The following is a 14,990-nucleotide window of genomic DNA, read 5'->3' as shown; positions in this document are numbered from 1 at the left end:
TAGGGCAACTTCTGAAATGTGGCCAAGTCAACAGCATTTAAAAAGGTATTTATTTCAGGGATGGAGAGATGGCCCAGCACTTAAGAAAGCTTGCTGCTCTTGCAGAGGATCACAGTTTGGTTCTCAGTACCTATGTGGGGCAGCTAACAAATACTTATAACTCCAGCTTTAGGGGATCTGGTTGACCTCCACAGGCACCCACATGCATATGCATGTACTAACCCACAACCAAACACACAAATGCCGTTTATTTTTTAAAAAAAAAAGAAGAAGAAGAAGAAAGAAAGAAACGTAGCCTTATTCCAATTGAAAACTCCTACACTGGCATCCATGGAAGCCTAGCAATGACGAGTCCCTATACTTCCCTCACTTCAAAATAGATCCAAAAGAGGAAATCTGCCTGTAGAAGATGCCGCAGCCTGTGTCAAAGCCTTCATGTGACAAGCTCTATCTTTCCTGCCGTGCTAGGCTAACACTTGCTGACTACTTGTGGTGTACCACAGATTGTGCTGAGCCAACTATAAGGATTATCTCATTTAATCCTCAGCCCAACCCAAAAAGACAGGCACTGCTTTATCTCTTTCTGTGATATTCTGAAATCATGGCTTGATTCTAGCACCCTCTCCTTTACCTATAGCCCATGTTATGTGGATTTAGATTCTTTCACTAAGAAGCGCAGCTCAGTAATCTGGCCCTTCCTTGTGGTCTTTGGCCAAGAGAATGCACACACAGCATTTGTGTTAGCTACTTGTCTGGTTGCTGTGATAAAATACCAGGAGGGAGGGTTTATTTTTTCTCACAGTTTGAAAGTATAGTCTGTCCCGGTGAGGAAGAAATAGCAGCAAGAATATGGGGAAGCTGGTCACATCGCATCCAAGGTTAGCAAACAAAGAACAGCGAATGTTCACTTTCTTCTTATTCAGTCGGGGATTCCAGGCCATGGAATGGTGCTACCCATACTTAAGTTGGGTCTTTCCTCTTTGACTAAACCTGTCTGAAAAAAACCCTCATAAATACTGTCAGGGGTATGTTTCCATGGTGATTTTACATTTAGTCAAGTTGACAATGAAGATTAAGTATCACAGCCTTTATGCCAGCTCTGAGCCTGAACCTCAAGAGACCCCACATATTTCTGTTTGGTCACTTGCACTTCTGCCATCATCATGGGAGCAATTCCAGGCTAGCCAGATGATAGAAGTAAGACACATGGAGCGGGGCCTAGCTGTCCCAGTCACTTCTGCCAAAACTAATCCGGACGGGCCAACCCCCAGATATTTGAGCAAGCACAGCCAAAATCAGCAGATCTGTAGAGGGGACCACCACTGACTCCAGATGCATCGGCAGTGATTGCTGATTGCTGAATGCCAGTTTGGCTCTGTGAGTGCGACACTACACCACTCTAGCAACAGACACTTGTGCAGAATTTATAAATTTGAAAATGGGTTCAAAGAGGTTAACTAATTTCCACCAATTGGGAAAAGTAGATGCAAATTTCGAGGGATACCAATGCAACTTTACAGAAAACCAGGTGCGATTTCTACACAAGGTTATTCTAAAACCGAAATCATTTCATTTTCCCGATTTCAGACAGGTCCTCAGCAGAGTTTCTCTGGAAACTGACCCCTTTGATAGCCGGTACTATTTAGGAGGGGAACTAAACAAGGACACTCAGTAGTCAGAGTAACTTTTCTATGCATAACTGGTGCCCAAAAGCACTTTTTTTCTGGATAACGATCTTCCTGAGCGCAACTCTCATGAATATCTGCATATGTAGAGAACAAAGACGCAAAAGGACAGAGCTGTGAGGCGTGACGCTGACTTTCAGGTGACTTCTGCCATCAACATTAGAGTTACGTCTCATTTACTCAACTACGGAGAGAAATGGTGACCGAGGGAATTGGAGACTATTCAAGGCAGCACATCAGTTCAATTATCTTGGCTCGCTGATGAGGTGAACTCCTAGTATATGGAGGTTTCAAGTTCAAACTCTACCACAGCAATTGGCCCCATGTGAGTATTTAAGTCTTTAACACCAGCTAAAGCAGTATGAGGTAGGAGGAGAATTCCTTTCTTAGGATTAGAATATACCAGAATTGCTCACATAGCAGTTTGGACAAATAGAAGACACTGTAGTCATCCATAGGTCATCTAGGCCTTTGCGAGGACATAAACTTAGAGGTGGGAGGGGAAACAAGAGTACAAGAGAAAGTAAGGCCTGTTCTAAGCAGTAAATAAAATTTATATTCTTCACCTAATAAAGTCTAAATATGAAGTATAATGAAATATTTACCTTACTTTATTTAGACTAACTGTCTGTGTATAGAATGTTTTCATATCTCTTGAGTCCAGTGACTTGAGTTTTCATCTGAGAGCTGCTGAAGATTTTCCCTTTGACCAAACTTCAGTCTCCTCTGAGTCCTCTATTTAAGTGAATCTTGACAGTGCCCTCCTCCCCAACCCCAACCCCATTCTATGCTCACCAGACCCGCCTTGGCAACTTTGAAATAAATTCCCACTCAAAACACTTAGAAGAAATTTTCAGTGTCTCATCACTTTCAATATCAGATAAAGCTCTTCATTCCTACAATTAATATCTGATTACATTAACAAAATGAAAAGAATAACAAATAAAAAAATTGAACTAACCCTCTGTATCTTATTAGATCACCACGACTTAAAGTGAGAATTCAACAACACTAATTGTAGAAAGCCGAAAAACTCATGGAAATTGAACAGTGTTCATCTGTATCATCACCGGGTCAAGTAAGAAAGAAAGAAAGAAATTAAAGACTTCCTAGAATTCAAAGAAAATGAAAGCACAACATACCCAAACCTATGGGACACTATGAAAGCAGTGCTAAGAGGAAAGTTCATAGCATTAAGTGCCCACATAAGGAAAGTGGAGAAGGCTCACACTAACGACTTCACAGCACACCTGAAAGCTCTAGAATAAAAAGACACAAACTCACCCAGGAGGAGTAGACATCAGGAAATAATTTAATTGAGGGCGAAAATCAATAAAATAGAAACAGAACAACACAAAGAATCAATGAAACAGTTAGTTCCTTGAGAAAATCAACAAGGTAGACAAACTCTTATTCAAAATAACCAAAATGCAGAGAAAGAATATTCAAATTAATAAAATCAGAAATGAAAAGGACATAACTACAGACACGGAGGAAATTCAGAGAATTAATAGGTCATACTTCAAAACCCTGTACTCCACAAAATTAGAAAATGTAAAAGAAAAGGACCATTTTCTGGATAAGTATCACATACCAAAATTAAATCAAGAACAGATATACAATTAAACAAGACCTATAACCACTAAGGAAATAGAAGCAGTCATCAAAAGTCTCCCAACCAAAAAGAAAAAAAAAAATCCCAGGGCCAGATGGTTTCAAGGCAGAATTCTATCAGAGTTTCAAAGAAGTTCCAACACCGAGACTCCTCCAACTGTTCCACACACTCCTCCAACTGTTCCACACACTCCTCCAACTGTTCCACACACTCCTCCAACTGTTCCACACACTCCTCCAACTGTTCCACACACTCCTCCAACTGTTCCACACACTCCTCCAACTGTTCCACACACTCCTCCAACTGTTCCACACACTCCTCCAACTGTTCCACACACTCCTCCAACTGTTCCACACAATAGAAGCAGAAGGAACATTGCCAAACACTTTTTTTATGAGGCAACAGTCACCCTAATACCCAAACCATACAAAGACGCAACTAAGAAAGAGAATTACAGACCAATCTCCCTCATGTACATTTACACATAAAATACTCATTAAAATACTGGCAAACCAAATCCAAGAACACATCAAAAAAGAAAAAAAATCCATCATGATCAAGTAGGCTTCATCGCCGAGATGCAGGGATGGTTCAATATATGAAAATCGGTCAATGTAAACCATCATATAAATAAACTGAAAGAAAGAAAAGCCACATGATCTTCTCCTTAGATGCTGAAAGGGCCTTTGATAAAATCTAACACCCCTTCGTGATAAAGGTCTTGGAGAGAGCATGGATACAGAGACCATACCTAAACATAATAAAGGCAATATACAGCAAGCCAATAGCCAACATTAAACTAAGTGAAAATAAACACAAAGCCATTCACTAAAATCAGGAACAAGACAAAGCTGTCCACTCTTTCCATATCTATTCAATATAGAACTTGAAGTTCTAGTTAGAGTAATAAAACAACAAAAGGAGATGAAGGGAACAAAAATTGAAGAGGAAGAAATCAAACTTTCAATATTTGCAGATGATAATAGTGTACATAAGTGACCCCAAAATCTCTACCAGGGAACTCCTACAGCTGATAAAAAAAACCTTCAGGAATTTGACAGCATACAAGATCATCTCAAAAAATCACTAGTTCTCCTATATATAAATGATAAATGGACCAAGAAATAAAACAGACAAATATCACCCTTTACAATAGCCACAAACAATATAAAATATCTTGCAGTAACACTAACCAAAGAAGTGACAGACCTGTTCAACAAAAACTTTAAGTCTTTGAAGAAAGATGTTGAAGAAGATACCAAAAAATAGAAAGATCTCCCATGCTCTTGGATAAACAGGATCAACATAGTAAAAATGACAATCTTATCACGAAGCAATCTCAGATTCAATGCAATCCCCATTTTAAAAATCCAAACACAACTCTTCACAGACCTCGAAAGAACAATACTGAGCTTCATATGGAAAAACCTAGGATATCCAAAACAATCCTATATAATAAAGGAACTTTTGGAGGCATCACCATTCCTGACTTCAATCTCTACTATAGAGCTATAGTAATAAAGAATAGCTTGGTATTGGCATCAAAACAGACACATGGATAAATGGAATTGAACTGAAGACCCTGATATTAGTCCACATACCTATGAACACCTGACTTTTGATTAAGAAGCCAAAATTGTACAATGGGAAAAAAAACATTTTCAACAAATGGTGCTGGCATAGCTGGATGTCGACATGTAGAAGAATGCAAATAGATCCATGTCTTTCCCCATGCACAAAACTCAAGGCCAAATGGATTGAATACTTCAACAGAAATCCAGTTAAACTGAACCTGATGGAAAAGAAAGTGGGAAGTAGCCTTGAACTCATGAGCACAGGAGACCACTTCTGAAATATAACAGTAGCACAAGACACTGAGAGAAACAATTGATAAATGGGACTTCCTGAAACTGAAAAGCTTCCGTAAAGCAAAGGACAAGGTCAATAAAATAAAACGGCAGCCTAAGGAATGGGAAAAAATTTTCAGCAAGCCCACATCTGACAGAGGACTGATCTCCAAAATATATAAACAACTTAAGAAACTAGACATCAAAATATCAAATAAACCAATTAAAAATTGAGGTATATATCTAAACAGAAAATTTTCAACAGAAGAAACTCAAATGGCCAAAAGACATTTAAGGAATTGTTCAACATCCCTGGCCATCAGAGAAATGCAAATCAAAACAACTCTGACACCTGTAAGAATGTCCAAGATCAAAAACACTGATGACAACTTATGCTGGAGAGGATGTGTGATAAAGGGAACACTCCTGCATTGCTGGTGGGAATGCTAACTGGTACAGCCCCTTTGAATATCAGTATGGCAATTTCTCAGAAAATTAGAAAACAACTTTCCCCAAGACCCAGCAATACCACTTTTGGGTATATACCCAAAGGATGCTCAATTGTACCACAAGGACATGTGCTCAACTATGTTCATAGCAGCATTGTTTGTCATAGCCAGAACTTGGAAGCAATGCCTCTTGACCAAAGAATGGATAAGGAAAAGTGGTACATTTACACGATGTAGTACTACACAGCAAAAAAAAAAAAAAATGACATCTTAAATTTTGCAGGCAGATGGATGGATCTAGAAAACATCATATTGAATGAGGAAACCCAGAAAGACAAATATGATATGTACTTACTTATAAGTGGCTTTTAGATATAAAGCAAAGAAAATCAGCCTACAATTCACAATCCCAGAGAACCTAGACAACAATGAGGACCCTAAGAGAGACATACGTGGATCTAATCTACATGGGAAGTAGAAAAAGGCAAAATCTCCTGAGTAAATTGGGAGCATGGGTACCATGGGAGAGGGTAGAAGGGGATGGGAAAAGAAGGGGGGAGCAGAGAAAATACTCAATAAAATTAATAAAAAAACAAAGGAAAAAAAGAAAATGTGAGGAGACAGCACAAAGCTTTTAGTGGTGGAGCTGAGATACATAAGTAAAGGTAACTTGTTTGCGTACACAGTATGTACAATGAAATAAAGCAAAATATGATTTTTTAAAAATACAAACAACAGCAAAACATAGTTCAGTTAAATGGAAATTCCAACTTTACTGAATTTTCTAGAAACTAGAGTCAAAGTAAAAAAAAATCTTTAAGAAAATTCAACACAATAAACATCCTGTCCTTTAATATGTATGTCCACATCCTGCTTAGTAACTAGAGAATGGTAAACATTTATTTTAAAAAAAAAAATTTTTGAAAAGTACAGTTTTGGGCCACCATTCCAAACAGTGATCTCTGGTCCCAGATATCAGAGATTACTTCTTAAAACTGTGTATGTAGGAAATGCTGGAAACTGAGCTTGGAATGCAGACTGAGCCAAAGACATGCCTAGAGTGGTCCTTTTCGTCAAACCTCTGGTGGCCCTCTTGTTCCTTGCTGTTTGACTGTTTCTTTGGAGAATCATGTAAACCCAAGAATGAAATACAATTGGTTGGATTTGAATTAAGTTTCACTGCCTTTTTCTTTAAGATGTTGAAATGCTAGCAACAAAACCTCTTCTGTTTCCCATCTCTGAAAAGCTAAGAAATAGGAAGTAGTGCCTTTTTTGCTTTTTCTAGTCTCCTAACAACTTTGAATTAATTACAGAAAAGGTCACTGTGAAGTTTCCAAGTTCCTCATTTTGATCATAAAATTGGTGATGACCCAGACGTTTTTCAGAGAGAATCTAGGAATGTGTTCTATCTAGCCTGGCTATTAAGAGGTCCCCAAAGCTCTGTGTGGCTAAGGTCGACTGTCAAGATGGTGCTATCCAAACATGGTAGTGCCTTTGAGGTATGGGACCTAGTCAGAGATATTTCAATATTCCAGTACCCTCCTTTTCCTTCATTTAACTCCATGTCCATTAGATAAGTGTTGTACCACATGCATCTGCAATAATAGGCTGTATTGTCACGGGTCAAAAAGCAACAGGGCCACCTGATCATAGACTGGAAGCATCACAACCATGAGCAAGTTCCTTTTTATAACCCTTGCCTTTTATAAGCCAATTGCTTCAAAAATTTATTAAGAGTTAACATAAAACTAATTCACAATAGAACATGGGCTTAAGCCAGACTAACTGGACTGAGATCTAACCTAAGCAATTGTCATGCTATATGACCTCAAAGAATTTATGAATATTCTCCAAGCCTCAGTTTTGTCAATCTGGAAAGTGGAAGTACTAATAGCAATCACAAGGTCAATATAAATGATTACACATCTGAAATGTGTTTAGAAAAGTACTGGGCACATAGCTAAACCCCAGTTAATGTTGCTACTACAATCTTCACCACTAGATTTAATTATATTGTGACTATCACATCAGACCTCAGGACAATCATTTCCTCTCCTTACTTTCCTACAGATCTTCATCTGACCTCTGTGAACATAAATCTAAGAATTACAGCCTGGGGGGAGGGGGTAGTTCAGTTGTCAAAGTGTCCATTATGCAAGGATGGGGACCTGAGTTCACATTCCCAAAAACCCATGCAAGAGGCTGGATGTGTCTGTGTGTGCCTAAACTTCCAGCCCTATGTGGGTATGGCTTGCTAGCCAGGGAGTTTTTCCAAATCAACGAGGCTTTATGTACAGTGAGGGACCCTTTCTCAGCAAAGTAAAGCAGAACACTGCAAAGAAAAATACCTCTGCCTCTACATGCACATTGAAACGACAGTCTTTTATATAGAGTAGGTGAAGGCAAAGAACTAGCATGAATTTCACCTGTTCCCGTTACACTGAATTTTTACTGAACTCGGATCTTAAGGCTTGCCCAGAAGAGCTTTACCCACTGAGCCAGCTCACCAATCCACTACATTTTTAACCCAAGCCCTAGAAAATTTAAACACATACACGTGGCTCATATCCCAGCTCTGCTGGACAGTGCTACTTTGGCCCACAAAGGCAACAAATGTGGAAAGAGGTCTGCATCTCCTTTTCCTCACTCTGTTGGCCAGTCCCTCACATAGAATACAAGCAAGGCTTGCAGCTAACAGCTCTGTTCCATTCTCGGAACAGCGGGGGCTTATTCAATCTCACCTCTTTAGATGGCTCTGTGTTGAAAGACTCTCTTTTTCTCTATCCTGTTTGTCCCATCGCTAATTAAATTGGCTAAAATCCCCGGGAGTTCTGTGAGTGAAGGAACAGGAGCTGGCATCAGTGTGCCTGCATGGACCCAGGTATACTTGCGCTTCGAAAACCAGAAGGAAGCAGTAATGTGTAATTATCCACCACCGCCACCCCCAGAGGAAGAAAAGACAACACTAGTAGACCAGTGGGTTGGAAGAGGCAGACAACTAAGGCAGCAGAGGGGGATGAGTAGGAAGGCGCGTTTCTTCTGCAAAGAAAACCTTGAAATGAATCACTTGCTCCCTCCCAGTCACCACAGACAAGAGGACTATCAGAGGCTCTCAACCAGAGGCCATTAGGCCAGCCCTGCCGAGGAGAAGCTCAAGATACATTAAAGAACAGGTGTCACCCAGAAGAAGAAATACTAATTTTAAGGGCAAGCTAAATAGTTTAGGGAGTGGGTCAGGACACAAGTCCAGAAACCCTAACGCGGGATTTGGCACGGTCTCAATCACTGAGATTTTCAGGGACTGAAAAACTGAAGCAGTATTCAGACTATTACCATTTGAGTAAACAGAGTGTTGCTTGCTGTCCAAGTCGAGCGGCCTGGTTTGACCTGCTCAAGTCGATCACTGGGGCTTCTGTTCTGCGGGATAATTATTTTCTAGTGAGTGAGGTGAGAGACTTGCCACTCAAAGTGTGGTACCTAGAACATCAGCAGCATGAACTGAGAATGTGCTAGAAATTGGGGCCCTAGACTTAATCACATTATAGAGAATCTTTGCTAAAATGCAGCGACTTTGCCATATATTGCAATGGGATTCTGCATTTTTACAAGGCCATATGATTTGTAGACAGGCTAAGGCTTGAAAAGTACCTGAAGATTTTACCATCTGAGATTCATTTGCTTTAACAAACTCTTCTTGGTAAATAAGCAATGGCAGGGTTTTTTATTTTGTTTTTTGTTTGTTTGTTTGTTTTTTTGTGTTTTTTTGGGGGGGGTCTAAATCAGACTTTCTAGAATCGGCTCCAATGTGGCTCTTTCTGTTTTAATTGCTTTCTTTTCTTTTCTTTTCTTTTCTTTTTTTTTTCCTACAGCTAATAATACAGATTTTTTTTAACAAGTGCATCAGTGTTCCAGGTGGTTCTTGGATGGGATCCCTGAAACAAGGCTATAAAAAGCCAGATTTGTCTTCCAAGTTCCCAACTTAAGTATCCCCTGAGGCAAAGACTTAGGGCATATGGAGGCAAATAATGTCATAAAAAGGACATAAATATCTGCACGAGTAACATACTATCCTCATGTACATCAAAATAAATGCATAAAGTGCAAAAATCAACTCATTTTAGAATGTTTTACCCTGAGACATGTAAAGAGGACATGTCCACCAAAACGGAGAAAAATAAATTTACTATTTTTCATATTAGTTAAAATATGTCTATCAAACCTCTCCCACTATATAGATTTTTTTTACTCACTTGCATTTATATTCTTTTGGTATTTTAGTGTTATCACTGTGATTGTTTGATAAGTTTTCCATTTGTTTACTCTGGCCAAAGAGCAAATGAAAACATTTAGGGATACATATTGAACATTTTTAAAAATGAAGCATTCATTTCTTGGTGGATCTATTTGGAAGAGGACTATTTATTTAAAACAGAGGGTCTCAAACTAGAAATAAATTCCCCAAGGATAGTAAAAACAAATTAACAAAGGAGAATGTATTTAGTTTAGTGGTAGTTAAAAATAAACTCTAGTATAAGATACATAACACCCACTATTTGGTATTTTTATCACTATATAACATCAGCCTTTTGAACAACCATGGCTTAATAGACTCTACATCTTTACTTTAAACTAAATGGTTCTAAACTATCTGTATCCTATATGCTTATATGTTATACCTGATTGACAATATACTGCTTTATCTGTGAATCACACACTAATATTTTGCTTACTGTCCTTGGTAAAATGTACTTCATACAAAGAAAATCCACACAAAAGTGGCTAAATTCAAACTTATAACTCAAAAATGCACTCTCAATAGCAAAGGTAGCAATAATAATGACCTAATTAAAAATGAACAAAAGAGCTGGATAGACATTTTCCAAAGACATGCAAATACCCAAGAGGTGTATAAAAATGTACTACATGTCACTAATCAAAGAAGTCAAAATCAAAACCACAGTGAAGTCACACTTCGTGCCTGTTAAGAGGGGACTACTGTGAGGGTCAAAAGAGGCAAGTGTAGAAGAAATAAAGGCACCTTGTACACTGCTGCTTGAGATAAGAACTGGCACTGCCATCAAGGTAAGTCTACAGAAGAGCTCCGGAAATTCCAAGCAAGACTACCATAATGATCCAACCATTCTACTACTGGCTATATTTCCAAAGGAAATAAAAGCAATGTCTTCAGGAGACAACTCAATCTCATGCTCATTGTAGCATTTTTCCTAATAACCAAGACATAAAATCAACCTAGATTGTCCTCAGTGAGCAGATAGGCAGAAAATATAATGTGTGTCTGTGTATGACTTAACCATGAAATCAAGAAATCCTATCTTTTCCAATAACATAGATAAACTTGGAGGACATTGTGCTAAGTGAAATAAGTCAGACACAGAACAGAAAAGATTTATATGTGGAATCAAAAAAAATGAAACTCCTAGATAAAGAGAATATAACAGCAGTTGTCAGTGACAGATTGGGGGGGGCAGTGATGCTGGTCAAATGGGGTATCAGAGCACTGGGCTGAGCTCCCAAAGCCCAGCTGAAGAGTGGGAAGAGTGAGAATATGAGCAAAGAGGTCAAGACCATGATGGGGACACCCACTGAAACAATTTTCCTGAGCTAATGGGAGCTCACCAACTCCAGCTGGACAGGGAAAGAAACAACTTAGGACCAAACTAGTCCCTCTGAATGTGGGTGACAGTTGTGTGGCTAGGGCAAACTGCGGGGCCACCAGGATTTATCCCTACAGCTTGTACTGGCTTTTTGGAACCCATTCTCTTTGGATGGATACCTTGCTCCGCCTAGATATAGAAGGGAGGGTCTTGGACCTTTCCCAAAGCAATGTGCCTTACCCTCTCTGAGGAGTGGGTGGGGGGTGGTATGGGGGGATGGGGCTAGGTGGAGGGAAGGGGAGGAAGGGGAGGGAAGGGGAGGAAGGGGAGGGATTGGGAACATGGATTGGTATATAAAATAAAAAAGATTGTTTTCTTTAAAAAATAAAAAATAGATAAATGAATGAACGAATAAATAAATAAGCAAATAATAAAAAAGAAAGAAAAATGCAAAGAAGCAGAAAAGAAGGCCTGTGACTCTCTAGACCCTGGAAGACGGACCTTAGACTGCGGGTCATCATGTCTGTCAGATCTGCCTAGATGAGCAGCCTTCTGTTGGTTTGTTTTGAGCATTCAGCAAGCTCCACTTACCATCTCCTTCTTATCTTCCCGGAAGTGAACGTTCACAAACATTTTCCCCACAACATAAGGGAGGGCACTTTCAATAAAGTTTACACATTTGTCCCACTGAGGCAGCAGAGTCGTCGTCCCCTGGATTACCTGTGGAGAATAAACAATACAATTTGAGCTTTGTTTCAATAATAGTTTGCTAGGGGAAAAAAGTCAACCTATCTGAAGAAAGTAGTCTATGAAAGGACTTCCCGCCCTTCTCGTACACATGCCAGATAAGGAAGGTCAAGGTGAAATCAGATGGAGAAAAATAAAACATACGCTTGTCCCTAATTTCTAGCTACAACTAAATCAAACTATTTTGACAGTGGAAAAACAATGCATTTCACCTTTATTCCAATTTTCTTCATTAAGCAAAACATATGGGCAATAGCATAGCTTTTCTGCAGCAAGTAAGGACAGAAAGGGATGCATTTCCAGGGCCCAGACAGTACTTAGTATCTATCGAGGACTACAGTTCTGCCAGGGAAGGTTTAGAATTGTAGGTAATCAAAGTTCTTGTTAGCGGACCAGCAGACACATCTCACCATGAACAACCTGGGGGGCCCATTTACACAGTGTCACTGCAGAGTAAAATACAGATGTAAATGCTTTTCCCATCTGCCACATTATGCCATTTTAAGAAAACTTTCATAAACAATAAGGGACTTCAGAAGCAGGATTTGAAAGTGCCAAGGTTTACTCTTGGGGACAAAAGCACAGAAATAAATGTCATGTAAGTTTTCCCTGGAGGCTGGAGTGTGTAGGCAGACAGTGAGGGAGGGAGGCCCTGAGAACAGGGGGCCTGGAATATCCCATGCACAATTTTAGAGCCAGGTTGTTAGAACAGGGCAAAGGGATTAAAGCTTAAATTCATCTCTCCTTTCTTTGCTTTCTGGGAACACGACCCTTCTCAGAGGTAAGGGATGAAGCTATTTTTAAAATCTCCAGAGAAAGCAATCCTACAACCTCCTTCGGCAATTCAATATTATATTTAGCACTTCATGTGCAAAAAACATCCCCTTATACCTAACCTCAAATTTTCACACACCACTTCTTACACCTTGCTCTCTCATTCTCTTCACAGTGGGGGTGGAGAGCAGCTGGGCACCATCTTTTATGTGATCCATACAAGTTAAAAATACACACACAGCAAAAATACCTACTTGTTTTCTATCTTAACGATTTGATATGGCCTAAATATAAGCAATTGCTTCATGCTTATCCAGCCTCTGAGATAAAGTAACTTTTTATATTCTAGTTGACTATAAAGAGCCAAAACGTGCCCCAAATAACCATATCACTCTCCAGGTATAATGGTCCACTATAAATTTCTTTATTTGTCAGTTTCTCTAAGAATTCAAATGCATGTTAAATGAAATAAGAGCTTATACGATTTGACATTCACTTTGACTTAAATTGATAGAAAAATAAAATACTTTTTAAAGCCACAAAATCCTTAAGTCCTCTAAGCTGAAGCAGAATTAGTCATAAGCCTCAGAAATGCAGATGAAAGCAATATCTGTGCAAGTTGGGAGGCAACGGGGTGGGTGAGAAACAAAGACTCAAGGGCCAGGTAAGTGGAGGAAAGAAACTGGATTCAGGCACTTGAGGATACCATGGGAAGACGTTGAAATGGGTCTAGCAGAATTTGGATAGAATTAAGATTGAATATCTAAGGAAAATTAAAGATGCAATCCTAATACCAAGTGAAAATGAAGCTGGAACATTCTCTCTGTATATAATTAGAACACGGAGAAACCTTGAAAACCATAGTTACAGTAAAGATCATCAGACTGTATCCATCCAGTCTAATTGAATTTGTACATCCTTTGATGCGCATCTCTTTCCCAGCCTCTCTCCTCGAACTTCTAGTAACCGCCTTCCTACTCACTGCTTTTTGATCAACTATTTCATATTCCACATATACTTGAGATTATGCAGCACTTGTCATACCGTGTAAAGTGATCACAGTTAACGATAATTATGTATTTCAATTTTGATAAAATAGAGCTTTGATGTTCTCAACACAGAAGTCATGATATGTTGCTGAAATGATGTATATGTTCATTATCTTGATTGAATTTTTCTATAATACATTTGTAGATCAAAACATCACACTGAACCCCACAAATATACACAATTATCACAAGTGTTTACCAGTAAAAAGGTAATGAAATTTGAACTATTTTGAAAGTGATGTATCATTAAAAAAAACATCAAAGCCATTAATTTCAGTTAAGAGCACTAAAAAAAAAAAGAAGAAATGAGCTGTTAAAGAGGGATGTTTGAACAAGATTTCATGGCCCAAAGTATCACTCTAAATATTATTATACAGTCCAAGGTAGAGCTTGAGGTACTTTTTACAGGATATAGGTATACCTGAATAAAATGAAATAGCATGAAAAAGTTTAAAGGAGAGTTTAGACTGTAAGCTCACTAAATGCCATCCTTAATGATTTTTTTTACTGGAATGGTTAACATTGGGACTGTTCCAGCATGTATGAAATGTTTTGATATTCATTAACTTACCCTTGAGAATTCCAGCCATCTATACTGAAAGCGCCTGCTGAGGTTTGGAATTCTGGAATAAACCATTCTCCACACCAAATAGTTGGCAATGGTTCTGTTAAAGGAAAGAAATGAATATTTATTACATTTTGGGTCATATCTGATTCCCTGATAAGCACTTTGGGGGGCTGTTGGCAAGGATACTACAAGGTTAATGAGTACCACCAAAATCAGCTTAAAGATTCCTGCCACAAGGCATAGGCCTTCCTCCAGTTTTCTGTATCTGCAAATGGGAATACCTTCAACTTACTAATGAACTGGTCCAATGCCTGCATGTTGTTGGCCTTTTGGAAACTAAAATAAAAATATTCATTAATAGCAATCATCTAAATTTTTACTTTGTTTCTATAAGCTCTAAATATGTGAGCCCAGGCAAATCAACTAAGCCTTCTTGATTATCTTTTCTCATGAAATGATGAGGATGTTCCCGACTTCACAAGGTGATTGTGAGGTTAAAATAACACAGTCATTAACAGAGTGAACTCCTAAGTCTTGTTGACCTCAAAACATATAAAGAATCTCATATGGTTCTGTAAAGCTCTGATACATATTTTCAAAATTCTGTTCTATATTAAGTGTTGCCTGTTCTATAAGGAAAA

The 14,990-nt window shown here is 38.7% G+C and overlaps 1 protein-coding gene across 1 annotated transcript in view; it reads right to left on the bottom strand.

Moving 5' to 3' along the window:
* Phex (phosphate regulating endopeptidase X-linked) overlaps positions 1 to 14,990 on the bottom strand; it is a 201,294-nt gene that overhangs the window by 120,312 nt on the left and 65,992 nt on the right. Inside the window, exons 10-11 of the mRNA XM_048440730.3 lie at positions 14,353 to 14,446; positions 11,803 to 11,931 (exon numbers count right to left, since the gene is read on the bottom strand). Coding sequence (XP_048296687.1) covers positions 11,803 to 11,931; positions 14,353 to 14,446 — 223 coding nt within the window. The remainder of the gene's footprint in view (positions 1 to 11,802; positions 11,932 to 14,352; positions 14,447 to 14,990) is intronic.

This window comes from Myodes glareolus, chromosome X (assembly GCF_982192425.1).
Source record: "Myodes glareolus chromosome X, mMyoGla1.1, whole genome shotgun sequence".
NCBI lineage: Eukaryota > Metazoa > Chordata > Mammalia > Rodentia > Cricetidae > Myodes > Myodes glareolus.
The sequence above is the reverse complement of the archived record's forward strand: the minus strand, read 5'-3'. Positions and strand labels throughout refer to the sequence as shown.